This window comes from Sprattus sprattus (genome assembly GCF_963457725.1).
Source record: "Sprattus sprattus genome assembly, chromosome: 2".
NCBI lineage: Eukaryota > Metazoa > Chordata > Actinopteri > Clupeiformes > Clupeidae > Sprattus > Sprattus sprattus.
The window spans coordinates 28,980,955-29,003,435 of NC_137921.1; the positions used below are offsets into that span (position 1 = coordinate 28,980,955).

General features: G+C 48.3%; 1 protein-coding gene across 1 annotated transcript in view; it reads right to left on the minus strand.

Moving 5' to 3' along the window:
* ptprfa (protein tyrosine phosphatase receptor type Fa) overlaps positions 1-22,481 on the minus strand; it is a 228,601-nt gene that overhangs the window by 6,647 nt on the left and 199,473 nt on the right. The window contains 7 exon segments of the mRNA XM_080832228.1: positions 775-953; positions 4,494-4,779; positions 5,630-5,784; positions 8,062-8,181; positions 12,236-12,411; positions 12,698-12,821; positions 21,030-21,127. Of these exon segments, the coding sequence (XP_080688354.1) occupies positions 775-953; positions 4,494-4,779; positions 5,630-5,784; positions 8,062-8,181; positions 12,236-12,411; positions 12,698-12,821; positions 21,030-21,127 (1,138 nt within the window).

A 22,481-nucleotide genomic window follows, 5' to 3' on the forward strand; every position in this document is an offset into this window, starting at 1 on the left:
TGTATGCTATCTCTCATAAGATAGCTCCAAGTAGACAGCAACTGTGTTTCTATCTCTGAGTGTGTGTGTGATGGAATAGTCATGCCTCTGGATTATGGAAAGAGACACAAACACAGACTCACACAACACACACACACAAAACCTGTTGTGATGGGTAATACTTTGATTTCCCTGGGGAGTGTGAGTGTGTAACAGTGTGAGTGTGTAAGAGTGTGTGTGTATGTGTGTCACCTGTCAGCAGGAGCAAAGGCTGGCTGAATGGGAGCTATTTATTTATCCGCTGAGACACTGGCGAGGAGTTATGGACATTCCTGCCAATAAGGCCAATTCATCCTGACAAGCTCCGCCACAATGGGAGGGGAGGGGAGGGGAGGGAAATAGAGTGAGTGTGTGTGTGTGTGTGTGTGTGTGTCGGGCCCGGTGGAGGTGGCCAATAACTCCTGGCTGTCAGCTGCTGCTGAGCCCCCATGTGTCTGAGCGTGAGGGGATGAGTGAGGCTCACCGCGCCGCAACGCTCGCCTCTTCTCCTACTCAACACGCCACCTCCTCCCTCCCTCTGCTACCTTACTTTAGCACACTGCCACATACTCATTCTCCCACATTAAGGAGGATTTTTCACCCGCATTCTTGTGTGAGTGAGAGAGAGAGTGTGTGTGAGATTGTGTGCCAGAGTAGGTGTGCGTGGGTTAGCATTTGAGTGTTTAAGTGAATTTGTGTGTGTTTGTGTATGTGTAAGTGTGCTGGTAGTTGAGTGAGTGAATGTGTGTGTGTTACCTGTATCCGTCGAGGAAGCTGGCGTTGATGTAATCGGACCCCTCCACCCCACGGATGGGCTGCAGGCAGACACGGGTCGACTCGAAGGGCATGATGTTCACCAGCCGGTTCTTGAACTTGTTGCACGGCAGGTTGGCACTGATGAATCTTGAGGTATGTGCTTTGGAGTTGGCCAGCTTCTGTTGGTGTGCAGAGAGATCAATGAGACCAGCAGGGCAGCACAGAGCAGAGAGGAGAAGAGAGAGGAGAGGAGAGAAGAGAAGAGAGAGAAGAGAGAGAGGAGAGAAGAGAGAGAGGAAAGGAGAGAGAGGAGAGGAGAGGAGAGAAAAGAGAGAGGAGGAGAGAGAGAGAGAGAGAAAAAGAAGAGAGGAGAAAAGAGGAAAGAGAGCGAGAGAGAGAGAAAGAAGGAGAGAGAGAGAGAGAGAGAGGAGAGAGCAAGAGAGAGGAGAGAGAGACAGTGGCTACGTGAGAAGGATAACACTGAAACTCTCAAATACAGATGTAGCACTGCTATTCAGCCTGGCAGAGTACACTGATAATGTCAGGGGACGCAGTCTGCTCTGAAATACTATGTTTATGCTCTGGAGCAGCAGCCTACTGAATGAAGGGCTTTTGAGAGATATATACATGCTGCTACTTTTGCTGTCGCTCTGTTGTTGACAGTACATTCATCTCTATGGCAACCAGACACACAAGCTAGCCAATGAACTGATTTCCTCGTAAGGCAACACATTCAGGGTAAGTAAAGTAGCACATAGACTATGAAGGTACCTGCATTCTGACAGCTTTGTGACACCCTGACTTCTCTTCGCAAAACGAAAACAAAAAAAAGAACTGACATCCGAATAGTCAGGTTTGCATGATTTTTGGCAAACGAAGAGAGCGGCTTGACGCCTCTCGTCCGAAGGTGTAACCCTCTTATTCTGAAGCCTGAAAACCAGCAGATCTAAGCGCCTCAACACTTCAAACGCCTGACAACTCTCGTCTCCGGAAACTCGGAGTGTCAGAGAGACTTCGGGGAGAAGAAACAAATGCTCCCACACACACACACACACACACACACACACAAACAGCTGCACACAGAGATACACAAACCTAGCAACACGGCAACAAAAACAAACAAAAAATCAAACCTGAAAGACTTAAAAAATGAAGAACTTGTGAAAGCCTCTTAGCCTGAAGACAAGGCAAAGGCTTTGGCTGATGGGCTCCTAATATGGCTTTAACAGTCAGGCAAAGACAAGAGGGATAAAACAAACACACATCCCATCAATGCCAACTCCAGAAGTGCTGGCGAAACAAATCTGCAGCATGCCAGGCATCATAACCTAATTATACCCGCTCCGGATTTTAACAATGATCCTGCTAGCAGACACAGTATGCGCTCCATGGTTTGAGTGGGTAGGGGAGAGGGAACATGCTCAGACCTCCAGGCCCACAGGGACCCACCTGCAGGCGGCTACGCACTCTCAGACGGGGATGGTCGCCTTTATATTTCCAGCTCTTTTTTTTGGGATATTGGACAAAATGTCCTACCCTGCAGGCAGCATGTCTGGCCTCATCTGAGGACTGATGCGGAGAGAGGGAGGGAGGGAGGTAGAGAGAGAGGGAGAGATGTGGAGGGAGGGAGGGAGGGAGGGAGGGAGGGGGGCTTAGGCCACTGTGCTGCTAGTGATGCTGGGTCTGGCTCTCATATCATATCATATCATAGGGAGGAAGAGAGTGAAGAGAGAGAGAGGGAGGGAGGGACAGACAGAGAAAGACAGAGGGAGACATAGATAGAGAGGGCAGGAGAGACAGAGTTAGAGGACAGAGAGAGGGAGGGGAGGAGGAGATGTGTGATAGAGGGATAGAGAGAGATGGAGGAAAGAGCAAAAGACTCTCCAGGGACAGTCAGGATGAGTGACCACACTAAACATCGAAGCACGGCGCACGTGGAAAAATGGAATCCACCCCAATCTCCGCTAAAACCTCATGCGATTTTCATTTATCTCTGGAGGGTGTTTATTCTGAGGCATCAGTGATGAGGACACAGTGATGAGGACACAGTGTGTGTGTGTGTGTGTGTGTGTGTGGAGGGTGTTTATTCTAAGGCATCAGTGATGAGGACAAAGTGTGTATGTGTGTGTGTGTGGAGGGTGTTTATTCTAAGGCATCAGTGATGAGGACACAGTGTGTGTGTGTGTGTGGAGGGCGTTTTTAGGTGCAGAAATCAACAAGAAGCAACGCAACGCAAAAGGAGACTGACCTGAGTTAAAGGGGTACCATGTGTGTGTGTGTGTGTGTGTTTGTGTGAGAGTGTGTGTGAGTGAGTCTGTGTGTGTGTGAGTCTGTGTGTGTTTGTGTGAGAGAGAGTGTGTGTGTGTGTATGTGTGTGTGCGTGTGCGCGTGAGTGAGTCTGTGTGTGTGTGTGAGTCTGTGTGTGTTTGTGTGAGAGAGTGTGTGTGTGTGTGTGTATGTATGTGTGCGTGTGCGCGTGTGACTGGCTACTCTCGCCCTCTCCGCACCCTCTCTGTGTGTGTGTGCCCGTGTGACTGGCTCCTCTCGGTCCTCTCTGCATGTGTGTGTGTGTGTGTGTGTGTGTGTGTGTGTGTGTACGTGTGACTGGCTCCTCTCGGCCCTCTCTGCATGTGTGAAATGTGCCCCGACAGGAGACAAATCCAACCTGACAGAAATAAACTCTCCATATTAACACCATTGCCAGGTGTTTTAAAAGACAACTTTTTTTTTCATGTCCTTTTTTGGTGTCAAATGCCGCCTGGTTTGACAGTTAAGACAGTTTAGTGGCACTGTTGGTGTTGATAAAGAAAGTTTATTTATACCCCGGTGACGGACCCCCCCTGGGGAGCGCCTGTGTTCTGGCTAACATGAGACCGAAATGCAATTACAAGCAGAAATCACTCTAACAGGAGTGCTTCTCCTCAGGACTAAAATCCACTCCTTGAATTGTCCTTGAAGCGAAAGCTGTTTGGCCAAGTGGAATAATTTAATATTCAAATGGACCTGAAAGACATCTCACGTTTGTTACCTGCAAGATGGTTTTCTTTAATGTGACACTAAATGAAGGAAGGGACCAGTTTTGTTGGGGAAAACAAAAAAATCCTGTTCTCTGTGTATCTGTACTTTGGTCAACCAATTTTGCTAAATCCTAAGAGCAATTTTTTTTTTAAACTAAACAACTTATAACGATTTATTATTATCTATTGTTATTATTCATTTATATTATTATAAAATATATTTATTTTTGCTTCCCTTTCAGGAGACGTTTTAAGCTGGGTTTTATTTTTCCTAGTGATATATTTATTTGTGTAGTTTTATAGCCCTTTAGATTCACTTTTGTACAGTCATGCCATAAAAGCTCAAGTGAGGGTGATTTTTGAAAGAGATGCTTTTAAAGAGCCGACACCAATGGATCTTGTCGGAATCTGAAAGAGCTTGCTCGTTTTTAGTGTTTCCAAACTACTTAAAAGTAAAGGTGAGTGGTCTACGCTTGCCTTCACCTTAAACTCCAGCTCCGAGAGTTCACCTGCCCCTCACCTTAAACTCCAGCTCCCAGAGTGCACCTGCCCTCACCTTGAACTCCAGCTCCCAGAGTGCACCTGCCCTAACCTTAAACTCCAGCTCCCAGAGTTCACCTTCCCCTCACCTTAAACTACAGCTCCCAGAGTGCACCTGCCCCTCACCTTAAACTCCAGCTCCCAGAGTGCACCTGCCCTCACCTTGAACTCCAGCTCCATGGCGGTGACGGTGTCCCCGGGCGGCACCTGCGTGAGCTTCTGGATGTGGGCGTAGAGGTTGCGGGCGGGCACCTCGGTCTGCCCGCAGGTGGCGGCCTCCAGCAGGGCCTCGTGGATGAAGATGTACTGGTCCTCCGTCTGCACCATGTAGTTGCGCTGGGCGCGCATGCACGTCACGTGGCCGTAGATGTCCACAGACTTCTCGTGCTTCATGCGCTCCAGCATGGCCTCGATCACGATGAAACATCCCGTACGGCCCACGCCAGCACTGTCAATGGGAGAGTGTGTATGTATGAGAGAGAGTGTGTGTGCGAGTGTGTGTGTGTGTGTGTGTGTGTGTGTGTGTGTGTGAGAGAGAGAGGAAGTAATAGTGTTTGTGTGTGTGTGTGTTTGTGAGGGAGAGAGACCAAGTGAGTGTGTGAGTGTGAGGGTGTGTATGAGTGTTTGTGAGACAGAGAGAGGAAGTTAGTGTGTGAGCGTGAGTGTGTGTATGAGTGTTTGTGAGGGAAGGAGAGAGAGAGGGAGAGGGACAGGGGTCACTCTTGTCCAAAGGTATTTCACTGGTGATCACATAAAGCTGGACAGATATAGCAATGGTGGCAGCGGTGGCCCTCGCATACACAGAACACTCCTGCCTCTCTAGGAGCAGCCAGTGACTCACGCCCACGCTTGCTGTTTACACAGCTTACAAAAGGTTACCCAGCCGTCAGGGCGCCGTCACATATTCAAACACAGCCCACTAGCCAATATCCCCTCTAATATCCAGCTCCCACAAACCCGCTGAGCCACAAAGAAGGTAGATAAAATAAAGGGAGGAAGATTTAGCACATCGGCAGAGGTGAGTAATCATGGGTGAAAGGGGCAGTACTGGGTGTGTTGTCCTGCAGTGGATCAGCGAACACAGGGAAGCTTCATATATTTGGTTATTTATTTATTAGTATAGTTATAGTTGCATCAAATGCTTTTCTGCAGAACATTTGGTCTGTGTGAGTGTGCTGGTTTCTCCTGTGCTACAGAGTTCCTTCCACACTAGTGTGGTGCATGTCCCTTGTACGTTGCTTTGGATAAAAGCATCTGCTGAATGACTAAATGTAAATGTGTATGGTCCTGGAGCTCACCTGCAGTGGACGACCATGGAACCAGCATCCGGGGGGTTGCAGGCCTTGACACGGCGCAGGAAGGCCAGGATGGGGGTGGGGTACTCGGGCACGCCGTGGTCTGGCCACGCCATGAACTGGAACTGCCGGACCTCGCGCTTCTCACTGGAGCCGTTCTGTCGAGAGGAGAGGGGAGGAAGAGAGAAGAGTGAGTGAAGAGTGAGTGAAGAGAGAAGGAGACACACGCATCCCTTTTCTCAAGACAGCTGCTGGCTACAGATTGATCTAGAAAATGATTGACACACACACACACACACACACACACACACACACACACACACAGGCCACACACAGCTCCTAATGTGAGTTACGTCTTTTAACACATCAGTGACCCGAGTGCCGAGCTCTTCATCAGACTTAAGGCTGAAGAGTCAGATCAGCAATCATATGATATTAGGCTTGAGCCAATGTGAAATGACACACAGAGATCTGGGGCCGTATTCACAAAGCTTTTTATCTTACCACTAAGAGTGCTCCTAACTCGTGCTAAAACATTTTACGTAGGAGTAATTTCTTAAAAGTGATTCACAACGCCTCTGAGACCTACTCATAATAAGGATAATACAAACTCCTAAGCTTAAGATAAAAGCACCGTTGCTATGGATGACGTCGATTCTCATGCACGAGTTTAGAAGGGTGAGGACGGTGATTGGTTGTTGACAGGCTCTCTCATTAAAAACTCATTTGTGACGTCCCTCTAACAATCCCACTATATCAACTGAAAATAAGAGAATAAGCTAGGCTTCAAATTAAGTCATATTAAATAGTTATGGACAGTGCAGTTAGCAGAATGCACACGCATGATGACAAGTTTGTGCAAAAAATATGGCAATTGCATGTAATCAAGGCAGTAATAATCTAAGCACCCAGCAAACTGTTAGGCTATTATATTTCCAGCCCTTGACCACTTCAAATATCAGCACATACGGCCCTTCAAGCGAAACGAACGTGAAACGTAGCCTAAGCAAAAGCCTACTGGTCCCAGGACCAATAGCCACTGTCACCCCAGCGGCATCCAGCTGGTAAGTTCTCAAAAACCTGCTGCAGACCGCTCTCCGTTGAAATGCACGAGTCATCGGTAGGCTACATCCAGGCCACGGTGGACGAAAACGTCCTCATCTTTTGATGGGGCAATTATTGTAATGTGTGTCCCGTCACTGGACATTCCTGCGATCGCCATGGAATTTACTTTGATCTTGTGTAATTGGAGATTGTCCAAAGGCAACTGGATAAACTGTTGGATGATGTGGGGTCTACAGTGCGTTGATAGTTTGATGAATTAAACGGCTGACTGATGATTCCCAGTGTCGTCATTTGCGTTTTCCGCGAAGCCAAATAGGCTATCTTTATGTTTCCAAACATTTCACTTCGGGACACATCGTTGCTTAAAGGCGTCATTGCATCCCGCGCTAATTCTACGACAATATTAATACCTTCACGGTTTAAGCAATGTCTTTTATCAATTCCAAGTCGGCTGCAGCCATCTTACGATTTTTTGTGAATAAGTCTTAGTGACTTAGGAGTCCTCATGAGGAGTTTTAAGCTGTCTTTCGTTAGTGCTACTTTTAGGGATAAAATACTTTGTGAATTGCTCTTAGTAAAAAAAAACAAAATTTAAGACTGACATGCCCATTATTTTTAGGAGTTTCTCCTAAATTCGCCACTTATGAGCTACTTTTAGCCCTAAGATTCTTTATGAATACGGCCCCTGATCAGCAATCCTATGAAATTAGGCTGGAGCCAATGTGAAATGACACACAGAGATCTGATCAGCAATCCTATGATATTAGGCTGAAGCCGATGTAAAATGACACGCAGAGATCTCTCCCTCTCTCCGCCACCCTTTGTGTTTACTTGCCATATTTAAAAGGACAGTCAATGATGTCGTTGGTATCTCACAAACTATGTACCAAAAATGTTTTGAACGGGTTCCTTTTGGTTACAACCCCATATATGTGGACAGTGCCCACACAGAGAGAGAATAGCGATGCTTACGGCACATAGCACTGTGTTCTAAAAGGACCTTGCAGTTCTGTAGTGAATGTTGAGCATCATTTCATGTGGACCGTGTGAAGATTTGTATAACAGTTCTGGGGATATCATGAAGCAGCTACTTACTTACATATTGATTTAACAGGACTACTTTGATCTTGTTGTCATGGTTGTTGTGTGCTATGTATTATCACAAAGTCAACCCAAAACCTAATCCTCTCCCCCCCCCCCCCCCCCCCATCACATTTACATTTATTCACTTTCTGTCGAAATTGACGGTTACCCACGGCAACTAGAGGCACTATGACATAACTAAACAAATCTACCGTATTGATTCAGCTACTGTTTTATCTTCCTTCAGCCCCCTCCATACCTCTCAATGTCTCTCTCTCTTCTCTTACCTTGTACAAGGCGAATGTCCGCACACTGTATGTGGCCAGCTCCAGGGTGTCCAGCATGGTGACTTGGATCATGCCGTAGGTCTCAGTTCCTCTGCTGGGCCAGTACTGGTCACACTTCACCTATAGGAGGAGAGACAGAGGACAGTGGACAGGGTCAGATAGGGACAGGGACAGAGCTGAGGCCATTGTTTCATAAGTGTTGTTTGGGTCAGGGGGTGGAGGGTTATTTTAGGATGTTGAGGCAGGGGTGGGGGGTGCTGGTGGGCATTTGGGTGGACAGCTTGAGCTCCGAATGCGCCAGTGTGTCTTTATGTGTGTCCTGGAGCAGAGCGAGAAAAGATGGAGGGAGAGACAGAGACTGAGATAAAAAAAGATTGAAAAGAGAGAGAAACAGCAGAAGCAAGACGGAGATCGACAGCTGGAGCTGAGGCCTGGCCTGCAGGGCTGTGTGTGTGTGTGTGTTTGTGTATGTGTGTGTATAGAGGGGGTGCCTGGGAGATGGCAGCTAGTGCCAAGTCGAAGCCCCTGACAGATGGGGGCATCACGCAACACAGATTTGGGCAGAGAGCGGGTGCATGGTGGGGGCAGGCCCACAGGCTCACCCAGTACTGTAGCTCAGGATCTGGACCTCAAAGAGCCTCTGAGTTCAACTTTATAATGAACACACACACACAATCACAACTTATACAAACATTACACACACATGTGCACACACACACACACACACTATATATATTTATACATACACATATACTTGCACATATACACACACACACAAATGCATGAACACACACACGCACATACACACACACACACACACAGAGGGGAGGGAAGAACAGAAGAGTGTGTAGTGGACAGCAGGGCCACCACCTGGACTCACTGAACAGAGGCACCCAAACTGTTCTAGAGCCTAGAGCTGAACACACACACACACACACACACACACACACACACACACACACACACACACTCACGTTATGAGCCACCTGTACAGAGCTAGTTTTTCCACACACACATACAAATATATGTACAGTATGTAGACACACACACACACACACACACACACACACACAAATATAAGTCTGCACAAATACATGCAAAAGCACCTCCCACATGCCACCTGCACAGAAACTTGATCCACAAGCAAGTGCGTGTACACACTCATTAATTTTCTCCCTCTCTCTCTCTCTCAATCACACACACACACACACACACACACACACACACAGAAATACAAGACATGAAAAAGACACACAAACAGCATGCCACCTCCATGCCACCTGTGCTGGCGTAGCTGTGCCCTACTCCAGCAGCTGCGGCGGGTAAAGGCACCCAGCAGATTGCCACTGCACCACATGTAGCCGGCAGTTACGCCTGCCAAGACGATGCCTGATTTCTACCTCACTGTGTCCAACATCACTCTGAAATGGCACACTGCAATTGGAGGTGATGGAATAGATCATTTAAGTCCAAAGTCAATAGTTAGAGAGCTCTGGTTGTTGGATCGGCCACCCACATGCTTTTCAATTTGATTTCTCAGACTGCATGGATCATCTGAAATCGTTTGGTTTTCCTTGTAGAGAATCAAATTTAATCTGGGTACAATAGATTGGTGGAACAGTCACTGTGTTGTGCTACGGGCAGACTTTTGTAAAGAGCAGCCTACTAGTATTAGATGTGGTTGCCAGTGGAACAATCTGCGTTGCTGTATGTTTATGTGTGTGTGTGTGTGTGTGTGTGTGTGTGTGTGTGTGTGTGTGTGTGTGTGTGTGTGTGTGTGTGTTTATGTGTATAATTGTCTGTCTGTGCGTAAGTGTGTATATGTATGTATCTGTGAGTGCCTGTGAGAGAGTATGTGTGTGAGTGTGTCTACATATGTAAATATGTGTGTTTGTGCATGTATGTGTGCGTGCATGCATGCGTGTGCCAGTGGAACAATGGGCAATCTGCGTCGCTGAATGTGCATGTGCGTGTGTGTGTGTCTATGCATTGGCGTGTACATGTGTCTGTGTGTGTTAATATGTGTGTATTTGTGTATCTCTGCGTTTGTATGTATACTTCTGTATGTGTGTATTTGTGTGTCTGTGTGTGTGTCTGTATTTGTGTGTCTGTTCATGTGTGTGTGTGTGTGTGTGTGTGTATGTGTGTGTATTTGTGTGTGTGTTTGTGTGTGTGTGTGTGTTTGTGTATTTGTGTGTGTATTTGTGTGTGTATATGTGTGTGTGTGTGTGTATGTGACGTGCGGATGTTCTCTAAGCGGAGAGAACAGACAGGTGGCCGCACAGAGGGGGTGTGACTGCCTCCACGCCTCCTCTCCCCCTACGGTCACATGACTTCCTGTTTGGAATGAGCGGCTGCCCAGGCTCTTTCTCTCATTTCCTGCCAGGGAACACGTGTGTGTGTCTGTGTGTGTGTTCGGTGTGTGTGTGTGTGTGTGTGTGTACACGGGGCCATGCGGGGCGAGGAGGGAGCAGAGGACACTCACAGGAAGCGCTGCTGTTGGGGTTACGGGGCGTTTAATAAGGGGGATAGAGGCCTTGTTGATAGCTGTGAAAGATGGGTTGTGTGTGTGTGTGTGTGTGTGTGTGTGTGTGTGTGTGTGTGTGGCGGGGGCACTCTCTGTCTCAGCCAATAAAGGTAGGTGGTAATGTGAGAATGACTTCCTGCCCCACGGCCATGCACTTATTAGAGCTCTTCAGACTATAGAACATCACTGCTCGATCTTCTGCTTGTGCCATAGCCTCTCTCTCTCTCTCTCTCTTTCACTCACTCTGTCTCTCTCTTTCCCTCTCTGTCGGTCTGTCTCACTCACTCACTCTCTGTCACTTCTGCTGGTGTCACTCACCCAATCCCTTTCTCTCTTTCTTTATGTCCCCATCACTCTCCCAATTCCACTGTTTCCACTGTCTCTCTTTTCCAAGAGACCTATAACATTTCAAATGTTCCCTTGCTCTCTCTCCCCATTCGTCTCTGCTTTCTCACACATAAAAGATAAATGTCTCTAGTCCTTGAGTTGCAGTGTTTTCCATAGGCAGCAGGCTGTTGTTCTTGCTGTATTTCATTGTTTAGTAAATATGCACAGATGTAATGTGCAAACCTATCTGACAAGCACAGCACAAATACACAGATCCAATTCAATGTGTAAATATCTGAGGTAAATCTATCCGACTGGAATAAACCCCCTGGCTCCACAGAGGCTCATTCAATTACGCCTATATCCACTGCTCCCCAAAGATCCAGAGAAAGTGATTTCTACAACAGTGTGTGTGCTTTGGTGTGCAAAGTGTGTGTGTGTGTCTGTGTGTGTGTGACCATTGCAACTGTAACTTCATCAGTATGGCCTGTGCTGTATGTCCCCGCTCCAAGACTGAGCGTTGAGGTACCAGACCCAGAGGGAAGGTGATCAGGGCCTTGGATCTGGTCCAAATGTGGTTGTGATCCGATAACTGTGAGGGATGACTGTGTGCCTTTATTAACGGGTCACCTGGATCATCTCTACATCAGGTAAACAGACATGTGATATCACTACTTCAAAATGCAAATGATGCAACCAACATGCAGCACGAGTGCTTCCTGTAAACAGCGCCCTGCTTGCAGCTGTGCTCCACGTTCATTTATGAGCCATCTTTGTTTTGTCCCTGTTGCACTGGGGCCTCACCTACACACGGGCGGGGCCTCACCTACACACGGGCGGGGCCTCACCTACACACGGGCGGGGCCTCACCTACACACGGGCGGGGCCTCACCTACACATGGGCGGGGCCTCACCTACACATGCGCAGGGCCTTTGGCAAATGATGCAACTACAAACCAACCCAGAGAATAGCAGACCCTAGACCTGTCAGAGCCATGCAAGATTGGGTTCATTTCTGCCCCAGATTGGGACCCAGTCAGCCAGTCAAAGGCCAAGTGTGTGTGTTGTTGCGTACCCTTGACTTCTCCTCGAGCCACATCATCATGACGATGGTGCTGTATCTTCATCTGTGGTTGTGTGTGTTTGTGTGTGTCTGTGTGTGCGTGTGTGTGTGTGGGTGTGTGTGTGTGAGAGAGTGTGTGTGTTGTTCCATACCCTGGACTTCTCCTCGAGCCGCGTCATCATGACGATGGTGCTGTATCTTCATCTGTGGTTGTGTGTGTGTGTGTGTGTGTGTGTGTGTGTGTGTGTGTTCCGTACCCTGGACTTCTCCTCGAGCCGCGTCATCATGACGATGGTGCTGGTACGCTGCTCCCACACCATCCTCCAGAAGTCGGAGAGGGTCTCGGGCAGCGGGCCCTGCGTGGCCATGTAGGCGTTCTGCTTGCGGTAGCCGTCGATGTAGTTGGCGTTGATGTAGTCGCTTCCTGGCACCCCTGTGTGTGTGTGTGTGTGTGTGTGTGTGTGGTGGAGCGCAGTGAGAACAAGCAGCTGGCACAACAATAAACAACACTACACGCTCCCATAGTCAGCCAACATAGGGATGGAGAGAGAACACACTCTCTCACACACACACACACACACACGCTCACACACACACACACACACAGACTCACACAGACATTCACACACCAACACACCCTCACACTCACACACACACACACACACACACACACAGTTGGGTGTAGAGTAGGAGGGTGTGTGGTGTCATGTCAGTCTCACCATCCACTGGCGTGAGGATGACTCGTGAGTGGTCGTAGGCGATGACGTTTGCATAGCGGTTCTTTGGCTTGTTGACCTCCAGGTTGGAGTGCTCCCAGGTGAACTGCTGCCCAGGATCAATGGACTGAGAGAGGGAAGAGACAAAGAGAGAGGGAGATAAACACAGAGGGATTGATTAATAGCAATGGAAAGAGACAGAGATAGATTTGGATATTGAGATAGATAGATAGATAGACAGAGAGAGAAATAGAGAACAAGAGAAAGAGAGAGAGAGAGAAACAGAGAACAGGAGACAGAGAGAAAGAAAGAAAGAGAGAGAGAGAAAGAGAGAGAGAAACAGCATGAGAGAGAGAGAAAGAACTAAAAGATAAATATAAAAATATTATAAACCCAATTTCCACCAATGAATCCACGATCAAAAGCTCCTAAGCATTTGAGTAATATTGCAGTTAATTGCAGTATTGGAGCATGTTCCTATTGTTCTGCTGCCCAACACCGCCACTGTCAGAACCAGACTCCAGGCCGGGTCCCTGTTCACAATGATCCCTCTCAAGGGTTCTGGTGGGGTGGGATGAGGTGTGGGTGGGGGTCCTTGTTGCCCCACCTTCCCCTCCCAAGCCCCTGATGGAACATGCCCTCCTTCGTCCCTTCCCCAGTGTTGTCCCCCCCCACACCAGGTGCCCCTTCTCTCCTGCCTATCTGGGGCATCTGATGCAGCAACTCTCAGCATCGCCAGGGCCTCTGACACCCTGATACCTCAGCAGCAAACTCTCACCCACCGTGATGAAATCAAGTGGTCTCTTGGGGGGTGATCGAGTGACACCACACTCACACACACACACTCTCACACTCACACACACACCCACACTCACACAGAAAAAGTGAGACCTCTGTCTCAGCAGTAGGTCTTGAAATTGTCAAACTCTCAGTCAGAATCAGCATCTCCAACCAAGACCAAGGCTAAAAGAGGAGCCACCTCTCCTCCTCTCCTCTTCTCTTCTCCTCCACCTCTACTGCTGCCTGCGGTGGGGAGTTTTTCAGCGCGAGTCGAGCGGTGCCTTTATATGGAGGAAAGTCCGGGCTCAGCTTTACCGTGACAGCAGTGGACAGGAGGAGGCTCCTTCACTGACGAGGGGGTTTCCACTCATCATCTCAATGTAAAAAGCCAACACACACACACACACACACACACACACACACACACACACACACATCCCCCCCGTCACAAGCAGCAGCACGAATGCTGAATAATGAGTATGAATGTATAGAGGGCATGATGAAAATAAAGTGGGGATTTTTTTTGGGTTCAGTGAAGCACACCGTGGTGTCCTCTACCGGATGATCTTTGATCTGGCACGGGGAACGCCAACTCATTAGGCGGTTTAGGGGGAGGACCCAGGTAGGGTGGCGAGCACACGACTTTGAGACAGGCCTGGTTCTGATCCGATCACGGTTCCAGGTCAGTTGCCGGGACTCGGGAATGTGGTTCCAGCGTCAGCAGCTACCTGGGTCCTCCAGAAAAAAAGAGGCAGAGTGACAGGCTGGTGTTGTTTCAGATGGTTTTGCTCTCTCAGCTCATTTAGAGCAGGGGAACTGCTGTCTACTAGCAGTTTTACAAGAGAGACAGAGAGCAAGCAAGCGAGAGATAGAGAGAGAGAGGGAGAGAGAGAGACAGACAGAGAGAGAGAATGATAGAGAAAAAACAGAGAGAGAGAGAGAGAGAATGATACAGAAAAACAGAGAGAGAGAGATAGAGAGACAGAGAGAGAGAGAGAGCGAGTGTGAGTGTGTGTGTGTGTGGCCGTGTGAGAGCGGGTGATGGAGCGAGAGGTAAACGCGCGTTGGAGAAGGTGAAAGGTAGCAGGGTCAGAGCTGCAGTGGAGTGAGAGGGTCCGAGGGGTCGCTCTGTGTTTACTGACGTTAGATCTGAGCTGCCCATCGATCGCTGGCACTCAACAAAGGGCTCTTTTCCAGTTCAATAATGTGAGCCGCAGTCAAATGTTATTCAGTATTGACCTCCCCCACTCTTACTGCTGACCCAACATCATCAAAATGACAAACACACAAGAGAAGATACCCACACACTCACGCCCACACACACGCATGAGTGCATGCACGCACACACACACACACACACTCACACACACACACACACACAGACACACACACACACACACACACAAACACACACACACACACACCTACAGTAAAGTACTCACACAGCCACATGTGAATATACGTGCACATGGAAATGAACACACATACACACACACAAACAAACACTATCAAAACCACAAACAGACCGTCTCAGGGGAAAATATAGACAGAGCAACTGCAGCAGTGATCTTGGCTGCGTGATCAGCCAGGGAGCCATGGCAACCTGTTTGAGTGACAGAATTGAGACATGCCGCTGTGCGGAAACAGCTAGAACAGGGCCGAAGCTCGGCAGGCGAGGAAGGGTGTGCCTGCTCGAGAGACGGAGGGAGACAGAAATGTTAGCGCCTGGTGCTAGCGCATGCCTTTCCTTGTCGGAGCGGCTTGTTGCTGGCGTCTGCTAGCTCGATAACAATGACGACGGTAGCGCACACACACACACACACACACACACACACACACACACACACACACACACACACACACACACACACACACACACACACACACACACACACACACACACACACACACACACACACACAAAATATGATACAATGACGACGGTAGCGGTGCAAAGGGGTTGACTGCATATCTTATTTAACAGCCTGTTAGGTAAAGCTTCCGGCACCGGCACACACTGACAAATCACACATATTAGCACTAATGCCCCCCCCCCCACCCCCCATCCATATCTCTCATCAACGCCCCCACAAGCCTCTGACATGTGTTCAGTTACTGCGCTTGCCACCGTGCTTCCGTTTGTTCAAATATTCCCTCCCTCCCTCATTCATGCACCGTTCCTGAGTTCATCACACACACACAGACACAGACACAGACACACACAGCCCTCTTCCTTCCAGACAGGGGAACGAAGTACCCACCCAAAAAGCACTCCAGCAGAGAGAGCCATGGGTAATTCTGTATGCGGGAGATACTGCAGTGGAAATCTGGCACGGGGAGAGGAATTAGCCGAGGCGATGAAAATCCAGTTTCGCTACCCGGAGAAGCTGTTTTTTTCTCTCTCCCTCTTTTCTATCTCTCTCTCCTACTCTCTATCGTTTTCTTTTCACTCTGGGAAAAGTTTTGGTTTGTTTTTGACTGGCTTCATCCAAAGCCAGCGTGCAGCTGATAACATTTAAACACCCTCCTGAATCGGAGAGATATCCCTCTAATTCCCATCAACTTTAATTGGGGTTGTTTGCTTTGTTTCGAGCGTGGAATGGCAGATGTAAGGCCACAGCTTACAAACCCAAGCTTCCAATCCGAAGCCTTCCTCCTGCAGTGACACGGATCACGCATCTGTTAGCTCACATAGACACCGACTGGCTTGGACCCGCTCCACATCTGGATGTGAAGCCACCGATTCCCTGCGTCTACGGGGTCAAATGAGGTTAAGAAGCAGCCGATTGTTTGCAGAAGTCGATGTGGAAGTTCGAGTGAGTTGAGTTTTAGTGGAAAAATGGAGCTCCATATGTTGCTTCATCGCGTATGCTCCTGTTGACGCTTACCACCCGCAATCACACACACAAACACGCGCACACACACCTCACTTAGTCAATCATTCATATTCACAACATTATGCCTTCTCATGTTGACAGACAAACTCCACCACCCCTTCATCCGTGAGGAGCGGGGCCCTCTCTGGTCCATCTGCCGGGCGGTGAGTGTGTCTGGTTAGTGTGTGTGTGTGAGTGTGTCTGGGTGGTGTGTGTGTGTGTGTGTTTGCGTGCGATGGTGTGTTCAGGGAATGAATGAATGGCCGTCTCGGTGGCAGCTGACAGGCTGTCTAAAGCAGCTGGCTCTGTCAGAGCGCTGCGCTGTGTGTGTGTGTGTGTGTGTGTGTGTGTTTTCTCTCCTAAAGACAACACAGCGACAAACTCCACAATCAGCTTTGCTCTGATCCCGGCGCGCCCTCGGCAGAATCTTGGATGCAGAGTTATTTATGACACCTGTCTGAGGCTCCAGCAAGGGAGGGAGATGGCCACGTGCAACACACACACCACCTTAACACTAAATAGCCCCTCACCCAGCAGGAGCTGCTCTACACCGCAGACGGAGAGAGATAGAGAGAGAAAGAGAGAGAGAAAGAGAGAACAGTGACAAAAAGAGAGATAGAGAGAGAAAGAGAGAGAACAGTGACAAAAAGAGAGATAGAGAGAGAAAGAGAGAGATAGAGAGAGGACAGTGACAAAAAGAGAGATAGAGAGAGAAAGAGAGAGATAGAGACGATAGCGACAGAAACAAAGAGATAGAGAGAGAAATATAGAGCGATAGAGAGAAAGAGAGAAACACAAGTATAGAGAGAAGGTGGAGAATGACAGAAATGCTAAAATATGATAGAGAAGTGAAAATGACAGAGAAAGAGAGAAACAGAGAGGAAGAAAAGGGGTGTGGGGTGTTCCCATTCCCCGTATGATGGCCTAATCTTAGGAGGGACATTTAGACGTGATTCCATCTCCTGCAACGGCTGATTAGCACCTGTTGCCTTCCAAGCGCGTCCATTAGCACTGAGGGGGGAAATTAATTGTTTAGCACTTCCCGTCTCTAAATGTCATCGCTGGATGGTTTCTGCCTTTTCACGTTTTATTTTCCACACACAGACACACACACACACACACACACACACACACACAGTCCCTAAGTTTTCTGTGTTTCAGCGAAAGGGACTCTCTGCAGTCAGTAAATGTTCCCAAAGCAGGTATGGCACAACCAACGAACATCTCGTCCGCTGTCTCCAACTGGATGACAGAAAAGGCCGGCAGAGGGAAGCTTTCAAAGCTAGCGAGTCCCCGGTGAGCAATACCTTGATGGGCTGGGATGATATCTCATGATGCTTAGCTACCTGAGCGCAACACAGGCGAAGAAGCTTTTGTTCCGGGAGGAAAACAAAAATAGGCGACAGACTGCAAGTTCAGTAAGAGGGCAAGCCCATCACGGAGCCCAAGCCTGAGCCTGGAGCTGCTGCTGCTGTCGGCTGGCTGGCTGGCTGGGGTAAAAAGTTTCCCCTCATCAGTGACCATCTCCCAAGGTAGAGATGGCCAGGCAAAATGGGCATGAATGTTTAATATACCATTCCAGCTCTATTAAAGCTGTGCAACACACACACACACACAAGAGTAATCACTGGCTACCCTCAATGGACTCCAGGCATGCCTGCATTATAAATATAGAGAGCATGCAGCCGGAAGGGGGAGAAGTACACTTAGCCACGGCAGGATATCCTTTTCAGAGACTCTCAGGTAAATCATGCTCACAATTAATGGAACAATGGCCACCGCTGAAAATGAGGACTAGGGAACATTAAGCCAGAAATAGCCGCTGTTGGTATTGAAGTAAAGCGTGGATTTAATTGAATGCGCTGGAGTTCCATCTTAAAACGTCCCTGGGGTACAGTGGACCGCAGACGACCGTCATTATTCACATTTAAAAAGCGAAAGAGATGGAAAAATTAGGAAAAAAAGAAAGTGAGAGAAGAGAGAGCGAGAGAGAAAGAGAGAGAGCGGGAGGGAGAGAGAGATAGAGAGAGGAAGAGAGAGAGCGGGAGAGGGTGGGAGAGAGAGGGAGAGAGAGAGAGAGAGTGAGTAAGTAAAGCAAGAGTTGGAAAGTATGCCGATTTATCCCTGTAAACAGTGACGGAGGAACCCACTTATTTTCCATTTCGCTCCCAGGGTCTCCAAGGTGGTTATTCTTTTTGTTTCTTCTATTATTTACTCCATTCATTTTATTTAATCTCTAATTCATGACTCCTTGGTCGGGCCAGTCATTGCTTTATTTTTAATCAATTAAATCCACTTCATTTAGGAGCATTTACCCCAAGAGTGATTGCTGATGACTACATTAAGCCTGGGCTAATTTCAAAGCCGATAAGGGCTTTCTATATGCAAACGGCAGCTCACTTATTTGTCAGAGTTAAAGATCTAACAAACCGTGTGGATCTGGAATGGCTCCAGTCTCTAATGGAGGCATTATGAACCTTTAATTTCAAGCTCTGACGCTTCGAGAGACGTCGGACGTGATGAGCCAATAGGCTCTGTGTGTGTCTGTGCACGTCTGAGAGAGAAAGGAAGAGAGAGAGGGAGAGCGAGAGAGAGAATTTCTGTTTTATGAGTGCACATTTGCATGTGTGTGTATGTTTGCGTAAGAGTGCATGTGTGTGTGTGTGTGTGTGTGTGTGTGTGTGTGTGTGTGTGTGTGTGTGTGTGTGATGGAGCCTGCTGTTGACTAGACCACTGATCACTAGCTGCTAGCTAAGCAATAATTTTACTTATCTTCTCCTGAACATCCTCTTTCTCCCCCCCCCCCCCCCCCCTTTAAAAAAAGAACAAAAAATCTCAATGCTTCCTCGAGGCATAACGCTTTTGTCAGCTCTCACTAAACTCATTAAAACAAAACAAATTAATTTCACCTACTGTACTTGCATTCAATAACTCTCTCTCTCCCTTTTGCCCTTTTAGGAAGACTCTAATGGAGGGAGGATGGTGTTTAGCACAGTACACTACACACACCTGGTCTGTCCCCAGTCATCTAAAGGGGAAGGAAAAGGACATGTACTTAGCAGACGCTTTTATCCACAGCATCTTCTTGCAGTTGTCTTCCGTCATGTTAAGAGACAGTGACTGGTCTAGTTTATGATGCAGCATCTTTTCCTCACAAATCCAGGGGAAGAAAGGGGGTGAAGATTGTGTGTGTGTGTGTGTATGTATATAAGTATATGGAGGAAGGGATTGGGGAAAAACAAGAAAATGCCACAAAAATAAGGAAAAAAAGCAAAGTAAGTTGGTGGAAGTGAAGCTTTGTAATTAATGTGACTCGCTTCCCCTCCCCTGGTGGTAAACAGAACGCCCATCTGTCCCGCTTTATCCTCTCAGAAATTTACCACTTTAAATGGAAATGACTTCCCTTTGTAGGACATCAACAAGCAATAATCCCTCACTGGCTTCCTTACAGTAGGTAAGTGCACTGCAATAATATTCTTTGGGAAGGCAGCGAAACTCATGCATTCTTTAGCAGGATGCTCTCTTGCAGCGACCGCAGCGTGCCCTGTGCTGACTGGCTGGGGGTTAAGCCCACAAAGCTGGAACTAACAAATAAACCGCGGCAAATTGTAGTGTGTACGACACACAAAGACTAGAGGAAATGTTGATTTGAGGAGAGCCTGTGGATTAAGCTGGGAGTAGCTTCTGCAGGAGGGTGCGGAGGGTGGGGTGGGGCAGACGGGGTTTACTCTGCCGTGGAGTCTAACAGGATGCAGCAGAGTAGTAGGTGAGGGAGTGGGGGTGTACAAAAACAAACAAACAACCAAATTAACAAAAACATATATGTATCTTCATTGGGGAGCTGATGATTAAGCTTTCCTTTCCACAGGCCTTAACTTCACACATCCAAATGGCCGTGAGAATTGACCCCAGAACCCGCCAGATCCGGTCCTGATCCGGCCCTGACGCGGCCCAGAGACAGCTCCTACTATAAACTCCTCATAAGCAAGTCTCACCACTTGGCAAGCCATCTTGGCAACGCCCCGGGCAGCTACTTTCCTTATAATGTCTCTGGCTACTACAAGCTCTCCTAGCTCATAGTACGAGACAGGAGAGAGGGAGGGAGAGAGAGAGAGAGGGAGAGAGAGAGAAGGAAAGAGAGAGAGCGAGTGAGAGAGAGAGAGACAGAGAGAGAGAGAGCGAGACAGAGAGCTAGAGAGAGAGAGAGAGCTAGAGAGAGAAAGCGAGAGCAGTGGAGGGAGCCCGCTGTGGCCTCCTCTCAGATGGATCAGTGGCGTTAGTTTAGTGGAAATGGCTCATACTTCTCGTTGCTGTATGCGCTGTAACCCCTTCATGACGGACTAACCCTATGAGCTCTAGTCAGGGTCCTTTCAGTTCCAATCTTGGCCATCATAAGAGGGAACCATCCATGCTCCATGTTTAAGTTTTCAAGGCAGATCGGTTAATCCAGATATGCCATCCCTTGTTGCCGTTGGAAGAGGGGAGGGGAGAGAAAGGGGGGAGGGGAGGGGAGGGTAACTCAGTGCCTACCTCATACTCCTGAGAGAAACGCAGGCTGTCGTTGGCAGAGGAGAGGGGAGGGGAGAGAAAGGGAGGGGAGGAGGGGAGGGTAACTCAGTGCCTAACTCATACTCCTGAGAGAAAGGGAGGGGGGATAGGGAGGGTAACTCAGTGCCTACCTCATACTCCTGAGAGAAACGCAGGCTGTCGTTGGCCTTGAGTCTGTCGATGTGGTCGGCCAGGTCACTGGTGGAGATGGGCGGGTGCTCCCTCATTCCTAAGACAGAGACAAGGATGTTGGAAATGGTTCACACAACAACAGGTGCTACTGCTGCAGCAAAAACAACAGTGTGCACAAATACACACACACATACACATACAGATAAAACAACACAAATGGAAATATACACACACACACAGGTGTATGCTAACTGCTACTTTCAAACACTGACAACAATGATGGGCCACAGGATGACGCGGATGCTTGTGAAAAAAAGCTTGCGCCTGGTGAGTGAAACAGTCAGACATGAAAAAGAACGAGAGAAACAGGGAGAGGAAGAGAGAGAGAGAGAGAGAGAGAGAGAGAGAAAGAGAGAGAGAGAGAGAAACAGAGACAGATGGAAGAGGAAAATGAGTTCTGACACAGCCATGTAACACCATGCTGTGTCGGCACACAATCGGTGAGGTGGGTGAGCGTAGGCGCATGGTCATTGGCTGGTGGTTTGGAGCCAGTGGTGCAGCAGGAGAATGGGGAGGGAGAGGACTGTGGTGCTGACTGACTTTCCCCACCTGAAACATTGCCATTCATTACGTTATTTGCCATAACCCATACCCCAACCCCTAAAATTTCATTGCCGTTTCTCAAAGATGTCAGGAAAGCTTTTAAAAAATGCCATCAATGGGTTTTTATTAGATCTGATATCACAGCACCGCCTCCCTCCCTCCTCGTCCTCCCACTCGCTCGCTCACAACCATCCAGCTCGCTTCTGGAATGTTCTCACCGATGAGAGCTCAGACGCAGCCTGTAGAAATGGAGGTGGTTGAGGTAGCGGGCGTGTGTGTGTGTGAGTGTGTCTGCTATAGCGTGACTCAAACTGCACAGTAAATGGTGCAGTTGGGTGGTTCGGCTTGGCATGAAGGGGCGGAGAGGGAGGTGCCCCCATGACATTCCAGAGAGGAGAGAGAGTGATAGAGAGGGGGAGAGAGAGTGATAAGAGAGTGATACAGAAGAGGAGAGAGAGATACATAGGGGAGAGAGAGAGATAAGACAGTGATACAGAGGGTTGGAAAGAGAGAGTGAGAGGACAGAGAGAGAGAGAGAGGGAGAGAGAGAGAGTGTGATACAGAGGGGGAGAGAGAGTGATACAGAGGGAGGAAGAGACTGATAGAGAGTAAGACAGAGGGGGAGATAGAGAGAGTGAGAAGACAGAGAGAGAGGGAGAGAGAGAGAAAGAGAGAGAGAGAGAGAGAGGAGAATGAAAGAGAGAAAAAGAGAGAGGAAAAATAGAGAGACAAGAGAGGGGGGAAAAGGGTCATTTTAACCATTGTTTATTTCTATTGTCTTTAGCTTGACATCACATTAACATGAAAAATTGCACTTCAGAGTGCAGACAGAAATCAATGCCTTTGGA